The following is a 22100-nucleotide window of genomic DNA, read 5'->3' as shown; positions in this document are numbered from 1 at the left end:
TGGTGCAGCAGTCCATTTGAGAACTAGGGCCTAGTGACTGACAACTCTCAAAAATTCCTGTGTGCGAGTACTGTTTTCAGTGATGAAAGGGACCTACAGTCTATATGCCGAATCCGAACGGCTAATTTGAGAAAGCACTTTTCATGACAAGAATTACTCTTTGAGAATTTGTCAATTCCTCGCAAGAGGCAGTACCCGTGCAAAAAACTTTTAGGTGGCAGGGATCGAACCCAAGACCTTCGCATGACAGTCCATCGCACTAACCATCGTGCCACGGGTACGATGGGGAAATTACAGCCCATTAAAACAGCTTCAGTGATCGCTCTGGATGAGTGTGATTTTGGTACCAATTTGGAACTAGGAATTGACCTTTTCTGCTCCAGCCACAAGGACCTACACGAAATCGTTCAGAATCTTCTCAACCCCGCCAGTAAGTTGCTCGAACGGCAGAAGCAATAGTCATAAGCTCAGTATTTGGATTGTATTTTAACAGTTTTGTTTGTGGTTGATTCTAGACAATTAGCTTCTCCTTATTGAATTGTTAGGACCAGTTGAAGTAAACAAAGAGGATAGCTGCAGTCAAGCGAGCTAGTTCTTTTTGGTTCATGTCGTGGCCCCATTCCACCCGTCTCCAGAACTTCAGTTGAAACTCTTCTTGGAGACTAGCTAGTGTTACGTTAAAATCAATTTAAATTGGTTAGAATTCATTTTATTTTCACAAATAATTTGAGAGGAACAAAACTTTTACTTTACTCACAAATTCTTTCATCAATAGAAAATTTGACAGCCGGTGTTAAATAAATTTAAATGTCAAATGAAAACGTGTAAATATTCGGTGTGAACGGTTTTCGGGTTTTCGAAAACTTTTTGCCTAAAATCCAGTTTTGGGTTTGGCGTGAAAATTAACATTAAGCATCATAGATACTTTTTTGAAGCTTCAAGTTATTAAACAGATATCAATAATGGTGAACATGTTTGTAATATGAACGAACCTTTTACCGATTACCGATTGCTGTACTACCATACCGACTTTCGATCAAATCCGCGTTCATAAATTCTATTTAGTTTTTCAAAATTCCTCAACTAAGAATTTATTCCTATCAAAATAAAATCTTGTTCTTTGCTGAGTTTTGACATTTCAAACAATAATGTTGACATTTTCAAAAGACGAAAACTTTATTTTGTAATGTATTTTTTTAAAATTAAAATTCGAATCAAATGAATTGGAAAGTGATATTGTTATGTCGATTATAGAATCCGTTAAACGTATTTTGGGGACGGATTCACAGTGATTTTGACACTTTTCATCATTGGAAATGTCAAAATTGACATTATATTTCTTCTGAACCTACTGATCGCTTTTGTTGCAATTGATGTGAATGACATTTACTTACTTACTTAAGGTGGCGCTACAGTCCTGTGTCAACTAGGGCATCACCCAACAAACTTCTCCATCTAGCTCGGTCCCTAACTAGATGTCTTCAGTTTCGCGCTCCAAGTGGTGAGGTCACTTTCCATTTGTGCGCGCCACCTGATCCACGATCTTACTCTATCGCGCTGTCCTGTGGGTGTGGATTCGAAGACTTTCCGGGCCGAAGCATTGGTTTCCATGCTCTCTACGTGAACTTTCCTCTCGAAACAACCCAAGGTGCTTTCATCCACTTTAGTCATAGTCCATGCATCTTCAGCGCATAGCAGGACGGGGATAATAAGGGTCTTATATAGCGGCAGCACTTTGGTTCCTCGAGAGAGGACATTAATACTCAATTGCTTTCTTAGCAATTGAGTGGTAAAAGCAGTTAGCAAGAGTTATTTTGCGTTTGATCTTAGCGCTGGTGTTGTTTTCTGCGTTTAAAGCGGAGCCTAGGTAGACGAATCCTTGACTACCTCAAGCACTGTTCACGTAATATTTTAAAAATAAATTGTCGACATTTGTATGGTTTTTTTCTGCAAAGCTGTTGGATTAATCGTACTAATTTGATTGGTAAATTACTATCTTGGTGTCTCCCTTGAACATTTCTGATGACAGGACTTACAGCCTGTCATCGGATAATCCAATAGAGACCAACAATCCTACATCCAGTCCATGATCCGGTCATCGCAGTTTGGATTTTCCGAGCGGATCAAAATCCTATCATCAAATTTGACGTTTGTATTGTATAAAGTGGTGAGCGTCCATTTTCCACCGTCTTTTTCAAATTTAAATTTAAATACGTTTAAATTGTCGTCGATTGCCTAAAATCATTAACTCAAAGTTATTTTTACTACGCACAGAACAGCCTTAAAGCTGTCGGTTGACATCCTACGAAAATTCTTATAGTCTGCATCGTCCTCCCATAATAAGTCCATGAATAGGTGCGCCGCCAAATCATTAAATTCCCTTACTTCGAGAAATTGTTTCACCCAAAACCAATGACTACCGAAACTAAATGTAAATTAAAAAAAAGTAAATGGCAGATTAATCGTTTCTAATGTCAATTGTGACATTTGAAGCTGCTCATGGCAAGACATAATACGCCCAGTAAAAAAAAACAATGGAATGCGGATGAGATTGTGGATAGAAGCTGTATTACATTTTACTCTTGTGGAGCCTCAGGGTTAGCTCAGAAAATGTGTTTTTAGTCTTAATGTGAATTGTGAAAAAGACATAAAGCTGCATAAGAGTAATGTTAAACATGCTTATTTTAACATTTCTGTTAATAATTTTAGGAATCATTCATGAAAACGTACAATGTCTTTTATTTCTGCAAAGTGAACATTTTTATTTTAATTCACCTACAAAACATTTGTTCAAAATGTCAACAGCTGAAACTTGCTTTGCCATCTGTCAAAAAATTAGTCTACAGCCGAATGTGGTGTTTCAGGAAAAAAAATAGTCGGCTCGTATATATGCATTCTGTACGGTCGCCGTAGCTGTTTTACATTGGAAGTATTGTATACTAAGGTGAAAGAACAAAACTACATGAGCTAATGTCGCCGTAGCCACTAGGTGCCGCCCCCATAGATTAACGTAGCTATAGTAATATAGATCTTATATGGAAATCAAGCTTGATTAATTTATATGAATGTAGTTTTTTATGATGTATTATTTAATAAAGCGTTTGTCACATTTTCTTACTTCCCAAAAATAAAAATCAGTTTTTATTTAGTAAATTGTCTTTTGTCCGCGTTTCGCGTACTCCAATCCCTTTCGATCTACCTTACCTCAAACTATTTCCACCAAACATCCGCTGTACTGATAAAATTTAAACTACCTTACCTCTGTCAACTGTCACCAATGACAGCCGAAAAAGCGACAAAACGAGCAACAGCTGTCATATTTGCGCCATTTATTTCCACTCGGATTTTTCGTTTACAAAAAGAAATTTCAAAAAAGAACAAAAAAGAGAAAATTTACCAATTTTCTTCTGTGCTAACTCAAATCTCAAAAAACAACAATTTCCTTATTATTCATCAATTAAAGAACCCAACAAATATTATGCTCTAAACAAAAAACAACAATTTCGCTCCAACCAACGGAACACACACCAAAAATGGGTCTAGACTTTGATGCTCAAGAATATTGCAAGAATATCAAACAAACTCAATCCAATCCGCCGTTCGTCTGTCCCGTCGAGAAATGCGACAAATCTTACAAGTCCGTCGTTGGCCTGCAGTATCATTTAATCAACTACGATCATGACAATCCCCAGCAACCGACGACACCGGTAGCGGCGCCCAATAAGAAACGTGGCCGCAATCGATTCCAAGCTTCACCCCAAACTCCCAAGGATACTGCTGCCTCTCCCAAGGAGGGTGTTATCTTTTTGGAAAGCGAGAATTGCGTCCAATATAATATCGACGATAAGAGTATCAAAGTTTCCGTCGATGAACCTCTGCCCACCATAACCGATGAGGAATTCGAGAATCTTCTCAGTACTGGATGCATCATTGCGACGCCAGATGTTGTCGAACCAATTGTCAAGCTACCCGATGCTACATTCAAGAAGATCGAGAACTATAGTATCTCGGATGCGCCGCCACGACCGAATGCTTACATTCGGTTTATTGAGAAGTCGGCGGAGGAATTGGACGGAGAGGTGGAGTATGACGTGGATGAGGAGGACACAACGTGGCTGTCGATGATCAATGAGGAGCGAGAGGAGACTAACTTGAATCCAGTGCATATTGATACACTGGAACTGCTAATGGATCGACTTGAGAAGGAGTCGTACTTTCAGGTAAGTTGGAAGGTGGCGTTTTTCTCTGAGAAGATACGACGACGCGGTTCACGATGGTGTTGTTTTGTGGACTTTTGGTTCAAGAAAAAGCCAAAAAAGATGATGAAATATTGTGTTCTGGAAGGTAAAGAAGTTCTTCATGGGAATTCCTATGATGCTATGACTTTTGAAGGTTCCAATTGAAGAAGAAGACTCACATATTCGATGACTTTGTTAGTCTTCTCTTTATCGGAGTTCTTTTATAGCTTAAGGGCTTTAAGGAGCTTCGTTTCAGCTTGGACAATGTTATATAAGTGTTTTTCTTTTAGAAGAATGTTATTCCTGGGCTTCCTGGTGCTTTTTTGTTTCCAGTTTTTGATTATTTAAAAGAATAGAGTCAAATAGCGGAAACAAGAAGCTTAAAAAGCCTTAAAAATCTTTAAAAAAGTAGGAACGCGGAAAACAATTCGTTTGTCTTCATATTTGGCCACAAGTTTCAAACCCTAACATCGATCGAGGGCACGCTGTCAGTTGTTCCTAGTTTTTGATAAATTGGCCAAAAATTGGTTCTGAAAAATAAGGTCATCCTCTAAAAACGCGGCGCCGGGCTTCCTTTGGCACTTTCCTCTAAGTTAAAGACAATTCCCAATTGGATGATCCTTTCTTTTGCAGACGAATCAATTGTCACGCACAAGAAACCGGTTTAGCTTCAGAAAAAACAAGATTTTTTGTTTTTTTTTTAGGTTAGAGACCGTTTTTCAGGTTTCTTTTGTTTGTTTTTCAAAATCAAGTTTTTAATCACATTCAAAAATGTCATCAAAAAGAAACGAAACAGTCCGTTTGTTTATGCGTGTTTCCTTATTCCAGTAAGAATCACTTTGAGGGGAAGAGGGGGTTCCATTTTTTGACGTTGGTTTTATTCTATTAGAACTTTCGAAGGTTTAAAGTTTTCTCTTCTGATTTTGTCGTTTTTTAAGATGCTTAAAAATCCTTAAAGACCATAAATTGATAAGCTCCCTAATAAAAAGCTAGCAAACTTCATCGTCATCATTTTCAGCTCGAAAGCGGAGCACGGTCCTGTCCTCAAGACTTCGCGCTTTCTGGTCTAAGATCCAAGCATTGCCTGTGACGCTGTCATTTCCTTAGCCCAGATTCAGCTCCTCTTGGCTCACGTGTCTATTCATCTTAGTTTTTGTCGTGTTCCTGACTGTACCCTCTGCCAAGTCGTCCTTTATGACATCAGGGCCAACGATTCTCCGTAAGACTTTTCTCTGTAAATTGGCTAAGAGATCGAACTGCCTTTTCCTAAGCTCACAAGTCTAGGGTCCATAGAGAAGTTCTTGGTCCTTTCCAGCTTACAATTCTGGACTTAGAGAGCTTAAAAAATTTATGAGAAGCTGACTTTTCTGAAATTCGGAACCTTTTTATCTTCTTTGTATTCAAAAGCTTAGATTTATGGCTTCTTTGAAACCACCGAGAATCATTCGAAGCCTTATTCCTTGAAAGTCTTTTTAAACCTTCAAAATCCCTCTTTGAAAATTCCATCCTAATCTGGAGTACCCACTTTGTATGTTTTTAGGCTGCAGCAAATGGAACGCCAGGCATCGAGGTGGACGACGATGCGGTTTGTTGTATATGCATGGACGGCGAGTGCCAAAACACAAACGTGATTCTCTTCTGCGACATGTGTAACTTAGCCGTGCATCAAGACTGCTATGGTGTGCCGTACATTCCCGAGGGCCAGTGGTTGTGTCGGCGGTGTTTGCAGTCGCCCAGTACACCCGTTCGATGTGTTCTCTGTCCGAACACTGGGGGCGCCTTCAAACAAACGGATCAGGGTATGTGGGCGCATGTGGTGTGCGCCCTCTGGATTCCAGAAGTCCGGTTCGCTAACACTGTTTTCTTGGAACCTATTGGTAAGTTTCTTATCTTCGGTTTTGTTGTCTTCCTTTTTTTTCAAGTTTATCTTTATGTCTTTTTGTGTGTAGATTCAATTGAAACAATTCCACAAGCCCGATGGCGACTGACCTGCTATGTTTGCAAGGAGAAGGGCATTGGAGCGTGCATCCAGTGCCAGCGGAATAGTTGCTATGCTGCATTTCATGTCACATGCGCCCAGCAGGCTGGTCTCTATATGCACATGGACACTGTGAAAGATGGTAGCAATGAGGCTGTCCCGGTTACGGTACAAAAGTACGCCTACTGTCACTCCCACACTCCGCCCGATGCCAAGTTGAGGGAGAACGAGGAGGAGGACACGCGTCACAAGATGAAAGAGGCTCGCAAGGTGTTGGCGAAGAAACGCTCCTCTGCGCCCGTCGTTCTAATTCCAACTATTCCCCCGGATCGGATTCAAGAGATTTCCAGTTTGGTGACGATGCAAAAGAAGTCACAGTTCATTGACAAGTTGATTGCCTATTGGACGTTGAAGAGGCAGTATAGAAATGGAGTTCCTTTGCTGAGGCGTCTGCAGAGTCAGGGCCAGAGTCATAGTTTGGCTAGGAATGGTATTGAAGGTGAGTTCAATTGTTACATTCAAAACATTCTTGAAAAAAAACTATAAAATATCTTTTCTAGGTTCTCCAAATACAACAGAACTGTACAAACAACTTAAATACTGGCAGTGCCTTCGCCAAGATCTCGAAAGAGCGCGTCTTTTGTGTGAATTGGTGCGCAAGCGGGAGAAGCTAAAAGCCCAATATGTCAAGATATGCGAACAAGTTGTAATGCTTCAGATAAATCCCCTCGAGACTGCGATGCGTAAGATTCTCGAGACATTAGAATCAAAGGATACAGCCGATATCTTCCGAGAGCCAGTGGACACAGACGAAGTTCCCGACTATCTGGACATTGTCCAGGAACCCATGGACTTGGGTACAATGCATCAGAAACTCTACACCGGTCAATACACGTCCTTGGATCAGATGGAATCTGATTTCGATTTAATGGTGAAGAATTGTCTGGCCTACAATAACAAGGACACGGTCTTCTATCGGGCTGGCATCCGAATGCGAGATCAAGGGGCGCCCCTGTTCCGAAACACCCGAGAGGAACTGCAGAGGGAGGGAATTGTCGAGACGATTAAGAGCGACGATTGTGTGGCCATCGAAGTGGAGGAGGAACTTAAGCTTTTGCTGAAGTCCGTTCCCACAGAGGATGTCATCCAAAAGATGTTGATTCTAGCCGACAAATCCCAAGTGCTCAAGAATCCGCAGCATCGAACGAAGAAGATCAAACAGATTCGCGTGGAGATAGCGAGGATGCGGAAGGCCATGGCTAAGGCTAAAGCAGCTGTGGTAGGCAGAGTTTGCATTTTCAGCCTTTTGCGACTGCTTAAGTCCTTTTTTGTGTTGATAATTTCAGAGGAACTCTACGGGGGGAGCAGCCAATCATTCTCAAGAAGACTGCGAAGACATGGACGAAGATGAGCCTGAGGTGGAGGCCGCCAAAGGCGAACTTCCTCTCCAGACACCGCCCTGTAGCCCGCTCAAAGCAGTCACAAACAGCGCCTCACCTGCTGGAGTCAATAGAAGGTAACAAAAGGTGTTCACTTATTTTTCTCGACAGTGGTTTTTCTAAGTTGATTGTTTTTTTTTGTAGAACCGCTGTCCTATTCACAAGGAAAGCACAAGCAGCAATGAAACGTCCAGAAATCTCTTCGCTCAAAGAGGAATCCAATGACCTGCCATTGATGATGATGGATGGCATCAAGTCGCCCAAGCGGAGCATAAAGAACAAACGTCTGTCAAACGACCGCCTGCGCAGCATGTCCATAAGTCCCGCCAGGATCACTGCCCCCCGCGAGAACATCCTCCAGAACATGCCGGACAGCTTTCGGGTGTACCGAGCGAACGCGGGCGGCGACAACTCGGAGAGCGACGAGAGCGACCTCAGTGATATATCGGGCAGCCCGTGCAGCAGCTGTTCCGGCTTTGGCATCAGTGGATCCGGCTCCGAATATGATTCCACGTCCGAAGACGACGAAGAAGACGAGGAGATGGCCAGTGTCAACGAATCCGAATCGAATTCCCACAGCCACACCAACCACCAGCACCTTCTGAAATTGAATGAATGTCTGCCACCGTCCAAGAACTCCTCAATCCTGCGCCGAATTCCCACTCCGGTTCCCCAGGTCCTCATGGAGCCCATCAAGCCTCCACTGGAACCCCTGCAACTCGTGTGGGCCAAGTGCCGCGGCTATCCTTGGTATCCGGCCCTCATACTCGATCCCAAGACCCCCAAAGGCTTCGTCTACAACGGGGTGCCACTGCCTGCTCCGCCCGCCGAGGTTCTAGCGCTGCGCAAAAACCACACCGAGGAAGTGTTCTTGGTGCTGTTCTTCGACGCAAAGCGGACATGGCAATGGCTGCCCGAAGCGAAGCTTGAAATCCTCGGCATCGACAAACAACTCGACCAAAACAAACTGGTCGAGTCGCGCAAACCCGCCGAGCGCAAAGCCGTCAAGAAGGCCTACCAAGACGCCCTGCACTACCAGAGTCAGGTCTCAGATCTGGACGGTCAAGGACCCGATCCAATTATGTAAATTTTTTTCAAAATATTTTCCAAACGCGATGGCGAACATTAATTGCAATCTTTTTTCATTTTTTTTCTTTTTCTTCCACATTTTATTGTACATTCTCTCTTTTTCTCTTTTTATCTCGCTCTTCAACTTAAAAAAAAAAAACATTCTCTTAATTTTTTTAATTTCCTTTTAAATGTAATTAAATTTAATATAAAAACAAAAACAAAAAACAAAACGATACAAAAATTAATTAATTCATTTAATTGTATCCAGCAAAATATTTTAAAAATAATTGTTTATTGTCTTTTTATTATTTTTTTGTTTGTTTCTGTTTCTCTGTTAAAAAATTAAAAAAAAAAAAACTAGGATTTAGAAATTAACTTTATTGAAAATAAATAAATACAAAAATTTAAGAATAAAAAGAAGTAATGTAAAATTAATGTTTTTGGTATAAATATAGTATATTATATATATTCTCGAGTAAGCTTGTAATTATTATATAAAATATTGTTAACTTTTAATTTTTGTTTTTTCTTTTTTTCTTTTCGTTAAGAACTTTTGAAGGAAAATCAAAATGAAAACAAAACAAAACAACAAAATATATTAGAAAAGATGAGTTATAGTGTATTTTTGTTTATTGTTTTTCTTTTAATTTGTTGTTTCTTTCATATTTTTATACATAGATTTTTTGTGTTTTTAGTTTGAGAAACAAAAAGCAAAAATTAAAAAAAGCTGCACGTTTTTAAAATCCATTTATTTAATAGTTTTCCATTTCTCCACCCACACAAACGATTTGTTTAAAATTCTTTTAATTTTTATTTTTCTCTGTGTAGGTTTATTATTATTATTAATTAATTAATTATTATTATTATTATGATTATCATTACGATTGTAAATGTTTTTTGGATTGTATCTCAGTTAAATGAAGAAATACACGATAAGTTTTGTTTATATACACATTGCGATTTTTGTTTGTTTTTGTTAGACTTTTGGTTGGCCCTAATTGAGATTTCTTGAGTTGTTTTTGGATTTTGGTTTTTAGGTATAGAAGAAATCCAACAACTCCAAACTGTTTAGGTTGCAGAAAAGTCAGTGCTAAGGTTAGAAATAATTCGATTATGGCTTTTTGATAATAAACGCAAAGGGTATTGATACCCTTATTATGCAGAGACATTGAGTGAGCACTAGGGAGGAGGAGGAGAAAGGTTGAAGGCAGGTGTCGATACACATTGGTTTTGAATTAATGAAGATTGCAATGATTGGGAAAGATAGAGTGTGGTATGGCATTCCACATGCTAAAGAACGAATCCTTGTACATGACAGTACGACCGAAGTTGAGCTCGATGGTATACTGAAGCATTCCTAGAAGCGCAAATATTAATGTTGAACTGTTTAAGGGGCTTTTTCTGTAGTGCACAAACCATTAAAACTCTACAACGATATTCAAGCAACGCACAGTGTTGTATATAGGTCTTAAACTTGGTCAACAATATTTTTTTTCTCTATCGCTTAAATATTTCTTATTATTCAATTTTAACATTAAAAATAACTAAAAACAGACATTTTTGAGTGATGAAACAAAGTTTTTATTTACTCTTCAGTACTATTTTCATCAATATTGTCAAAAGAAATGTTATTTTCTGATAGCAAATTAATAACATCAGTTAATAAGTGTTTCTTTTTAGAAAAACAGATTGGCCAAAATATAGGGCGACTCTTAAAAATCTGATTAAACTAGAACTTTCGGATCCGCCCTTGTGCGCTCTTTAACTCTATCAAAAGGTCGATGAACTTACAGCAGCCCTCAATAAAGCCATGGAAACTGCCCTCACCACAGTGCGAGGAAAGAAGAAACCATATTGGTGGGCTGCTGAACTAGATATACTCAGGATAGGTTGTAGAAGGCTTTTCAATCGAGCAAAAAAGACTAGACATCCCCAAGATTGGGATTCTAATAAAGAATCTCTCAAAAAGTATAAACTAGAATTGAGAATAGCCAAAAGATTCTCATGGAGATCCTTCTGTAACTCAATAGAAGAATCCGCGGAGGCATCAAGGATAAGGAAGATTCTCTCCACAAGTCCAACTATGCCTAGTTGTCTTAAAAACTCAGATGGTACATGGACTAACTCTTGCGAAGGAACGCTAAACCTGCTATTAGACACCCACTTCCCAGATAGCTCCCAATCCGTTAATACAACATACAGTCCTGGGTCGGGTATTAACTTAATTGTTCCTCAAGGTCTGGTTACAAAAGAAAAATTGACATGGGCTCTGAATAGTTTCAAACCTTACAAATCTCCAGGTCCAGATCAAATCATACCAGCTGAGCTACAATATACCATTGATATAACTTCGCCCATCATTGAGATGATCTTTAAAAGTTGTATAAATCTGGTCTATATACCTCGGCGCTGGAGAGATGTAAAGGTAGTTTTCATTCCCAAGGCGGGCAAATGCTCGCATGTCAACCCTAAGGACCTAAGACCTATTAGCCTATCATCTTTCATTCTCAAAACTCTGGAACGATTGATCGATATCCATATACGTAACAACATTGAGAAGAGACTATCAATGTCTCAGCATGCTTACTGCAAAGGGAAATCGGTAGAAACAGCCTTGCACACTCTGGTAAGAACTATCGAATACTCCCTAGATAAAAAGGAATACACTATGGTGGCCTTCTTGGATATTGAGGGCGCTTTCAACAACGTTGACACATCTGCTATCACTTCTGCTATGACGACCTTAAACGTCGAATACTCAATCTGTGAGTTGATTAATCTAATGCTAAAAAGCAGGATCATCAACTCCAGTTTGGGAGATTTTTGCACATAAAGGTCTGTCAGTAGAGCCACTCCGCAAGGTGGTGTTCTGTCCCCTCTCCTGTGGAACATAGTGCTTAACCAACTACTAATATCCCTTGAGAGGGATGGCTACAGAGTGGTTGCGTATGTCGATTATGTTGCTATCGCTGTCACAGGGGAACATCCTAATACACTGAGAGACCTCCTCCAAAATGCACTCAATATGCTCACTAGATGGGCTGATAACTGCGGACTTAGTATTAATCCTCAAAAAACAGACCTCGTCCTTTTCACACGGAAATACAAGATCCCAGTAATTGTACCTCCTTCAATAAAAGGTATACCACTAATTTTTACCAATGAAGCCAAATACCTTGGTCTGATATTGGACAAAAAATTAAGTTGGAAATCCAATATACAGGAAAGAGTTACAGTGTTCAGCGCACTGCATGTCTCTGCATAAGCGGGGCATTGAGAACCACACCCTCAGCAGCGTTAGACACTCTCCTCCATCTGACACCCCTCGACATCTTCAGTAAACAAGTGGCAGCGAGTACAGCGATAAGACTCGACGCCTCATCTCGTTTTTCAAGCGGAAATTTTGGCGATCAAAGAGGTTCTCTCCTGGCTAAGAGAAAACGTGATATCAACTTCTGATATCCGCATCTTCTCGGACAGTCAAGCTGCTATCAAATCCCTTGACGGTGTCTCGACCAAATCTTTGACGGCCCTCGATTGTCGATCGTCTCTTATTTATATCTACATGTAAACTTATGCTAAAAGAAACAGCTTTTGCGATAGCAAATTCTAGGTGGCACAGCTTATAAGACTTGTTATCTCAAAGCAGACTTCATATTAGCTCCCTAATAGGTGTCCTTACAGGACACTGTCTTATAGGCAGACACGCAATACGACTTGGCGTAGCCTCAAATGACTTCTGTAGGAGCTGCATGGACGAAGAAGAAGAGGAAACAATCTCTCATCTCTTATGCACTTGCCCTGCTCTTTCACTCAGACGCAAACTTCATCTGGGGGACTACTCTTTTGATAATCCCAGCGAACTAGCTAAAAAGGATATTAAATATCTTCTTCGCTTTATAAAAAGCTCAAAATGGTTCTACTAGTTAGAAGTAATTCTCTAGATTCATGTGGTATCACAATGGGCCTTTCTCTTGGCCTAAGTGTGTGGATTCTAAATCCGCAGCTACGTTAACCTAACCTAACCTAAGTGTTTCTTTTTATTTTTATTACATCTCATACCGGTTATACCGGTCCATGTTGCAATTAACACGAGAAAACTTTCTTGAATAGCTTAAATGGTATAAGCGAATATGTTTGTTTCGTGCTTCTGCTGCTTCCTCTGAAAGCTTTCCTATTGGAAGATTAGCTTTTTTAATTACCTCGGATACATGAATTAACACCTTATGCATTGTAGGAGACATTGGGTAAAATTTATATAAGGAATTCTTATTGGTCGACAATAGCGAGGTGAGTTTCATGCTGGATTTAGAGAAGATTACTCTACAGTTGATCAAGTGTACAAACAAAAACAAAAGAAACTTTATGCCATATTTGTGGACTTCAAATCAGCTTTTGACTCTGTCCCACGCGAGGCACTCTTTTACAAGCTATATAAGATTGGTATAAGTAGCAAAATTGTGAACATCATATAAGAGCTTTATACGCAAATAATAAAGTTGCGGTATGGGATGGAGAAGGTTTATCTGATGATTTTGAAACTACGATGGGTGTGAAGCAAGGCTGCATCTTAAGCGCACTTATTTTCATATTGTTTATAAATGATATAACAGATGATATTGGTGGTGGTGTTGAGGTTTACGGCACTATGATTCCAATACTTATGTATGCTGACGATATTGTTTTTCTTGCTAGTTCAGTTACAAGTTTGCAATTTATGATCAACAGACTTGAAAAGTATTGTAAAGCCTGGAATTTATCTGTGAATCTTGAAAAGACAAAAATTCTCGTATTAAGAAACGGTTTAGGCAGATTCTCGAGAAACGAAGCATGGACCTCCCAAGGGCAATCTATCGAAGTTATAAGAGAATATAAGTATCTTGGAGTTCTGATAACAGCTCACCTGAATGTGGAAAAACACCTTAAGGTTAAATTATCAGAAGCTAAACGTGCTACTAGTTCAGTCTGGCGTCCCTGCATCCAAAACAAAATTTGTATCCCATAGCTCTAAGCAAATAGTCATTCAAGCTACAGCTCAGTCGATTCTTTTGTATGCTGCACAAATTTGGGGACATAGCTATTTTGAGCCAGTAGACAAATTTCAACGTTACTGCATTAAACGAATTTTTGGATTACCTAATAGCATCCCTAACTTCATGATTCATCTGGAGACAGGTTGCCCACCCCTTATCTTAGTAACGTTGAGGTTACACTTCAAATATGTACTTAAAGTGAAATGGAAGAGCACCGCTTACCAAAGATCATTCTAAAGCACATGATAACAAATAACTCACACTGCATTCAGGAGTGGCAATAACTTGCTGATTGCTATGGATGTGACATAATTTTCGACCGTTGTGACTGAGCCTCTTCACTGATGGTGAAATTTGAACACATTCTGGAAAAGGCTGGAAAATATCTATACAACAAATACAAGAATGAGGCACAGTCTTCCCAACACAGAATGTACTACAGTAATGTGAAATATGATCTTCAAGAAAACACTTACTTTCTGGATAAGAATAAAACTGAGATAATAAGAACAATCTTTATGTTAAGAGGTGAACTAATCCCACTTAATTACGTACCACATCGACCCGAACTACCAATCTTATGTGATATCTGCAACCGCGCTGAGAGAGAGGATATTTTTCATTTCATTTCTGTGTGTCCGATGCTTAATGAAATTCGAAGGATCTATTTTGGAGTAAATACTATACCAAAAGACGATATAATGAGTATTTTGAATAGTAAGAGAGGATGGGAACCAGTTTATAGATATACTAAAAGCACAGATAATAAATTTTAATTATTATCTGTGCTATAATTATTATCTGTGCTAAAAGTGCTTTGGAATATAGAAATCGAATAAGAGAAGGAAATTTTTAGTTATAAAATACATGTTAACTTAAAGTTTATTTTAATTGTATTAATTTTGATTCAAATTACTTATTTGTATAATTAATAATGTTTATCAATACAAAAAAAAATGTCAATCTGGTAGACGGCTTACTGCCATAACCTTAAGACTTTCTGCTAAAAAAACATAATAATATTATATTACATTGTATTAATCAAGTTAAATAAAAAGTTATATAAACTAAACTAATAGCGAGGTGATGATGGGGTAGGATTTTGCCAAAGAATTTTCTTTTCGAGACCATAAATCAACTGTAGTGGAACAACAGAGCTTTGAAAAATACTGGCATCAGAGTCAGCTTGATTTTCAAATTTCATTTTATATTGACTCTGTTGAGACCCATCACAACCCCATTTACTTATCAAAATTAATGATTTTTTATCTTCCTCACTTAAAAGCTCTACAGCATTCCCAAGATGTTTTATAAGTCGACTCACAGTGTGATCCATCATCTTTTGTACTTTCACTTCAGCACATGTCTCGGTTATGGAGTGAATTTCAGGGTAGCATTCTTTTTAAACCTTTTGAAGCACAGAATAGCAAGGACAAAATTGTTTGTTAGTTTCTCTAACGATTTCATACTGGGTTTAGTAAGTCCTGCTTCCGTAAACATAGAAAGAGCACGTAAGGGTGATAATTGATGTGGTTGGTTTGCAGTGTTATTATTTTTGGCCGCAACGTATTGCTTTGCTCTTCCAGGACTTTTTATTAGGTCCTTAACGATTTTTGAAGCATCGACATTCCCTGTCTCGCGAAACTTCATTTGTGTAGCGTAAGTCAGCTCTTCTACGTCCTTTGATCTCAGGTCTTCGGTTCTGCGTCTTTTGCTCCTATCACTTGATTCACCAAAAGATTTCTGAAGACGACCTCGACTGACACCTATGCTAGCACAAAATTGTATATGTACCTATAAATCTCTTAAACATATTTTGTTATTGGCCTACCTGCAATAGGTAACGATGCCATTCCGTTAAGCCACTCAGCATTTTTTTTCTCAAACAATGATTTTGTTTTTCGGGCAGCTAACCATTTTTCCTTAAACTGGTGTTTTATAACAAATAACTTTTTTTTTGCTTCAACTATTTTGTCATGCTCACTATAATGACTCAAAATTTCTTGTTGCATGTAATTCAGTTTCTCATCAAATGTTGCCTTATTTGAGCGTTGCATTATATTATATACATAACTCATTTCGAGTCATAAACCTCAATCCAGATGATCCTATTTACGAATTTAAAGCAAATTAACACCAAACAAAAATTTTAATTACCAACAAACAAAACACATTATTTAATAAAATGGATGTTTTTGGCGGCTGATTCTTTTATTACACACTTTTATATGCATAACCTCACATAACAAAACAAATTTCATTACATAGAAACACTTAGAAACATAACAAAATTCTTTTTAAACTTAAAAGATCGACACATTTGCTCACATTTCACGTAAACCGAAGATATACCTTATTTTCACAAACATCACATCAATAAATATCCAAAATATATATCTAACAACAATTGTTGACTTTTCAATGATCCCGTTGCACTTGGTGACTAGATAAAGCTTGGCAGGTTTCGATTTTGTATGCACTTACTATTAAGCTTTTCAGAAAATAACAAATCAGAGTTGCCAATTGAGAAAAAAACAAATTGCATTTTGGCCATGTTTTGAACCCATATACCTCTCTGTGCGAAGCAAAGGATATAACGATGATATTATCACCGATCAATTCAAATAGTCAACATTCAACACTGACCAAGAGGCTTTAACAAGTTGCAGAAGCACCAGTCCAGATATGGGAGTTATACTCAAGCTTTGAATGTATATAGATCTTGTAGATAACAGCCAGGATGTTCAAATGGTACTCTTAGACATGTGCATTCAAGAGAACACAAGCGTCCACAGGTTTTTCTCAAAACCCACCTCTGCCTATTAACTCCTACACTCATCTCTCTGAGGTGAACATCGGGTGCATCGTACCTCAACAGTCGAAACTTGTTGGGGGCAGCAATCGAGAAAGGGGGGGGGGGAAGAGGTGTTTCCACTAAGGCACCTCTTCTTATCTAGACGGCAGCGGAGGAATTCCCGAGATTGAATCAACGGTGGAGTCTACAGTTCCAGTAAGGTTGAACTACTTAGTGAACACCTTATAGGGCTTCTTCGACTTATTCGGAGCCCAAGCCTATTAGGAGCGGTATATCCGCCTCCTTCCTTGGAGTTATACTAAGGATCAGGCCCTCCAGGTTGGGGGATGTGCCGTTGGAGTAACTTCCTGACAACGCAAAAAAATACATTAGTTCCAAAGCACCAAAAAGCCTCGGACCTCGGATGGACCGGGCAAACGCAAACTCAAAGACTGCGATATATACTAAGGCTCACTACAGCGCTAATTGGATCTCAGGCTAGGTTGCCTTGAGATCGCCATTTCTACCTATACTACGGTGACTGCTACCGAGAACAAAGACAGCGTCTATTTGGGTGTGGATTTGTTGTTGGAACTAGACTCAGACAAAAAGTCTTGAGTTTCAACAGTGAGAGCGAGCGCATCACGACAATCCGCATCAAGGCTAAATTCGCCAACATAAGCCTAATATGCGCGCATGCCCCAACAGAGGAGAAAGATGAAGACACTAAGACATATTCTTCGAGCTCTTGGACAAGACATATGAGAAGTGCCCTGGCTATGACATTAAAATTGTCTTAGGAGATTTTAATGCCAAGCTAGGAAGAGGAGACATTTTTGGTGGCATAATCAGGAGATACAGTCTACACGACACCACCTTCGGCAACGGATTCAAGCTGGTCAATTTTGCTGCGGGCGAGATGTTCTGGTAGCTAGTACGCAGTTGGCGCATCTTAATATGCACAAGGGGAAATGGAAATCTCCTGATCAATTAACCATCAACCAGATTGACCACATTGCGATCGACGCACGATACTTCTCCAGAACACAGGATATCCGAACATTCCGAGAGGTCACCATTGACTCGGACCACTACCTCGTTGTAGCCAAGGTACCGATATCCCGATCCAAGCCAAAACAAGGAAGAACTGTGAGAAGATTCGACGCTAGACGGCTACAATCGCAAGAGACTGCCATGTCCTTTTCCGATCGAGTCTCGAATAACCTCTTAAGGAGTCCTATGCTTCCTGCATTAGGCATTGAAAACCAGTGGCAACATTGCCTTGCAGCCATCAGGATGCCGCCTCTGAAGTGCTAGGCTTCACACGGCCACCACAGCAAAACCCCTGGTTTGACGACGAATGCCGGCAAGCGCACGCAGCGAAACAAGAGGCATACAAAATGGTGCTTCACAAAGAAGCGCGCGATCGAGGAGATAGAGGGATGTCACAACAGGAATGAGGTTCGTAAATTTTACCAAAAGGTAAAAAAATGTCCCAAGGGCCCCAGCCACAAACCAAAGTCTGTAGTAGAACCGCAGTCTATGTGGAGAATATTGAAAGACCACTTTTCCAAATTATTTAACGGCGATGACGAACCGAATTCTGCTGTAAGGGAGATAGAACCACTCAACCTAGGCGACGCAGATCAACAATTCCGCCTACCCGACCTCGACGAAGTGAAGATAGCTATATCTAAACTGAAGTCAAAAAAAGCTGCTGGGGCTAACAGCATCGCTGTCGAACTATTCAAAGCAGCAGGCGATGACTTGGAAGGGAGCATGCATCAAATCATCTGCAAAATATGGTTGGAAAAAAGGAGACCCTCTAAATTGCGCCGACTACAGAGCCATCAGTCTCCTTAACATTGCATATAAGATCCTCTGTGCCCTATTATGTGAACGTCTGAAGCCGTTCGTTAACAACCTGATAGGTCCTTATCAGTGTGGCTTCAGACCAGGAAAGTCCACTATCGACCAAATATTCACACTACGGCAGATCTTGGAAAAAACCCAGGAACTTCAAATCGATACCCACCATCTATTTATCGATTTTAAAGCCGCGTATGACAGCATCTATAGGGAAGAGCTCTGAAAAGCAATGTCTTTATCAAGGTCGGAAAAGACTTTACCGATGCATTTGATGTCAAAAAACATCGTCCTGAAAAGAATTGTGCAAAAGTCAACCGTCAACACTAGAGTCACAATCTTCCAAAGGTCCATCCAATTACTTGGATACGCAGATGATATTGACATAATTGGGTCAAAGGGTGATGTCAGTGAAGCGTTTTTGAGCATTGTGACGGAAGCGAAGAAGATGGGTTTAGTAGTCAATGAAGGCAAGACCAAGTATATGGTCTTGAACAACGGTGGCGTATGGGACAAAACGTCACCATGGACAGCTATAACTTTGAGGTAGTCAAGGACTTTGTCTATCTAGGCAACGCTATTAACACAGATAACGACACCAGCTCGGAAATCAGACGAAAAATATATGGAGACGCATGTTGGTTGAGGCCCAGGTCCGCCCCGGACTGTAGTGCCACCTTAAGTAAGTAAGTAAGTAAGTAATGGACAAGCACGCTTGCCGTTATCAAAAATCATAGCCATGCTACTAAGTATTAAGTTTATTTATTTCGTCAATCAAGTTACAAACTTTTTATAGACTACATTAATAACAATAGAATGTAATATATACATACATCTTCGATATTTAAATAATAAAAAAACATAACTGTTACAATAGACTCAATACATTTTTTTTAATTACATTTCTATTTACATTAAAGTCAAGAGCATTTGTGATTGGATTATGTCTAGCATAACTTGTACTATGGTAAGGAACATGTAAAAAATCGCCACCTCTTGGGCGCAAGCTATGAGCTGGAGCGCAAATATTAAACATTGATAACAACATTGGACAATCAATATTAGAACTGAGGACATCATAAGCAAAAAGGACAGAATACAATTTTCTTCCCAAAACTAGAGGTTTTAAGTCTATAAGAGTACATCTAGTCCCATAACATGGAACATCTGAATTTTTATAAATTTTACGCAAAGCAAACGTTGTAAATTTTTTCTGAACCTTTTCAATACGATAAATGCTCGATTGAGTGTAGGGATTCCATATAACGCAACAATATTCTAACAAGAGGTAAGTATCATCATTAAAAAGTTTTGAATTTCGAATTATGAAGACCAACATTGAATTAGCTTTGGAAATGACATGATCTATATGAAGTGAAAAACTCATTTTGTCTCAGTCTCTGCAAAGAATCAAAACCATGTTTGTATTCAAAAAAACAAGGGATTTAAGATTTTTGAATAAGTAACAACACCACATTTACCGTTCTTAAAATAAAGTCCATTTAATTTACACCAAAAAGTACTTCATTTAGATCATTCTGGACATTTTCCGCATCTTCAAGACATCTTATGCTGCTGAAGAGTTTAAGATCATTAGCATACAAAAGACATTTTGTGTGTAGAAGATATTGCGGTAGGTCTTTAATAAAAATAATGAAAAGGAGCGGTCCAAGATGGCTACCTTGTGGAACGCCGGAAAAGTTCATTATTTATTTAGAAAACACATTACCAATTTTAACATATTGTTTTCGCCCAACTAAGTCACTTTGAATCCATTTAAGAAGCACAGAGTGAAATTCAAACAATTCAAGTTTTCTTATTAGAATATTATGTTGGACACGATCAAATGCCTTCGAAAAATCGGTATAGATAGTGTCAACTTGTAATCGTTTTTCCATACAGTCAAGGCAGTAGCTTGTAAAAATTGATTAGTTAGTTAGTTGCTGTCGATTTGCTACTCATAAAACCGTGTTGGAATTCAGAAATATATCCTAACTAAAGAATATAATTTGTTTTTCACTATTGCTTCAAATACTTAAGTGACTAACTGTAGCCTAGCAATAGGTTTATAGTTTTTGACAGAGGTTTTAGATCCTGCTTTATGGAGTGGAGTGATTATAGAAGACTTCCACGTGTCTAAAAATATTCCTTGGCTTAAAGATAAGTTAAAAATGTAGCAAAGTGGACCAGCAAGGTTGTATCTACACATCATCAACAGATAAATTTAGAGCATCCATATCATTGAAAGAAGGATTATGCGCCATTCCATCGTAATTTAAATTTATGAAGTTTGATTTAACAAATGAGGCAACATTATTGCAAATTGTATCTATGTATATCCACAGATGAGACCCCTTTGTACGAAACGTTTAATGGAATCCCAATCGATTTTCGTTTTGTATTTAAAAATGACCAAAATCATTTTGAATTGGTTTTAATTTTCGATTCCAGAGAGCAAATGTACTTATATGTAAATTTCTTTAAAAATTCGTATTCTTTTCTTATTTGACAGCTTTATTTATGCAGCTTGTTCATTACATTTTTAATCTTAATAAGCTTTTATTAAACCAAACCGGTCTTTTAGAATTTTTAAATTTGTTTACAGTATTCCGAAACATAGTATAAGCTAGTTCTAAACTAGTACAATGAAAAAGTTGTTGCCAATCAATTGATTCTAAATAAGTATTTATTGAGGCATAATCAGCATTTTTAAAATCATATTTTTGAACATAATTGCAGGAATAATTTGATTCATTTAAGACAGACAAATTGAATGTAATTTCAAGTGCTTTGTGATGGACACTATTATCTAAGAGTTTAAAATTTGCTTCATTTATCTGAGCTTCAAGGTTATTGTCAATAAATATAAGATCCAAAATACGAACAATCGAGTTGTAAATATTATTAATTTGGTAGATATTTAAACTTGTAATATTGTCAATCACACTGTACTCGAAGTTTTTATTAACATTACAAGGAAACATTTTTTTATCCTCATTCGAGTACAACCATTTAATATTGGGTAGATTAAAATCACCATTAATTACAAAATAACAATTCTCATCTGTTTTTTTAACAATATCTAAAATATTCTTAATATGATCATCATATATGGCATATTGTAACAAAGGCGGAATATAAGAAACAAAAAAGTATACATGAATAATGCTTAGAGTAGGTGGAACAGGTAAATCTACACATACACAAATTTGCTCAATATCGCATAAAACATTAGATAATAGAATTTCTCTACTTGAATACTCAGAGCTTACAGCTAACAAAACACCACCTCCTCTATTTAAACCTGTTTGGTTGCAGCGACGATCTCGACGAAAAACATTAAAATCGGAAGTGAAAAATTCACTATTTAAAAAATTTTCATTTAACCATATTTGATTTTGTTCTCGTACCTCCAGCATTATGATAATACATAGAAAAGCATTTACTCACTTGAGCATCAGCAAATGTCTTATTTATGTATTCGGAACCTGTTCATTTTGGCCCGATTCGTTTTTTGGACGGCTTACAAACGGTTCAATTTGAACGCCTATTGGCCACATATCTGTTTTAAGGACTCTATTAAAAGATGCAGCGGGAACACCAAGTTTAAAGTTGATAAAATGAAGACTCGTAATATCTACATCCTTTTTAACCAACTTAGAGCAAATCAAGCTAGTTGTT

At 38.5% G+C, this 22100-nt stretch overlaps 1 protein-coding gene across 1 annotated transcript; it reads left to right on the top strand.

Moving 5' to 3' along the window:
* The first annotated feature begins 3292 nt into the window (after positions 1 to 3292).
* Positions 3293 to 9678, top strand: LOC129952312 (bromodomain-containing protein homolog). The gene is made up of 6 exons (XM_056064828.1): positions 3293 to 4220; positions 5779 to 6115; positions 6188 to 6715; positions 6777 to 7495; positions 7563 to 7732; positions 7800 to 9678. The coding sequence occupies exons 1-6, from the start codon at positions 3534 to 3536 to the stop codon at positions 8740 to 8742; spliced, it is 3384 nt and encodes a 1127-aa protein (XP_055920803.1). The 5' UTR covers positions 3293 to 3533; the 3' UTR covers positions 8743 to 9678.
* The last annotated feature ends 12422 nt before the right edge of the window (positions 9679 to 22100 follow it).

The sequence above is a fragment of the Eupeodes corollae genome, chromosome 3 (genome assembly GCF_945859685.1).
Source record: "Eupeodes corollae chromosome 3, idEupCoro1.1, whole genome shotgun sequence".
Taxonomy (NCBI): domain Eukaryota; kingdom Metazoa; phylum Arthropoda; class Insecta; order Diptera; family Syrphidae; genus Eupeodes; species Eupeodes corollae.
The sequence above is the reverse complement of the archived record's forward strand: the minus strand, read 5'-3'. Positions and strand labels throughout refer to the sequence as shown.

What these genes read in the sequence shown, in the direction of transcription:
- LOC129952312 (XM_056064828.1), top strand. Translation starts at nt 3,534, where the DNA reads ATGGGTCTAGACTTTGATGCTCAAGAATATTGCAAGAATATCAAACAA. An exon ending in AGAAGGAGTCGTACTTTCAG is followed by an intron (nt 4,221 to 5,778) that starts GTAAGTTGGAAG and finishes GTATGTTTTTAG; the next exon opens with GCTGCAGCAAATGGAACGCC. An exon ending in CCTGCTGGAGTCAATAGAAG is followed by an intron (nt 7,733 to 7,799) that starts GTAACAAAAGGT and finishes TTTTTTTTGTAG; the next exon opens with AACCGCTGTCCTATTCACAA.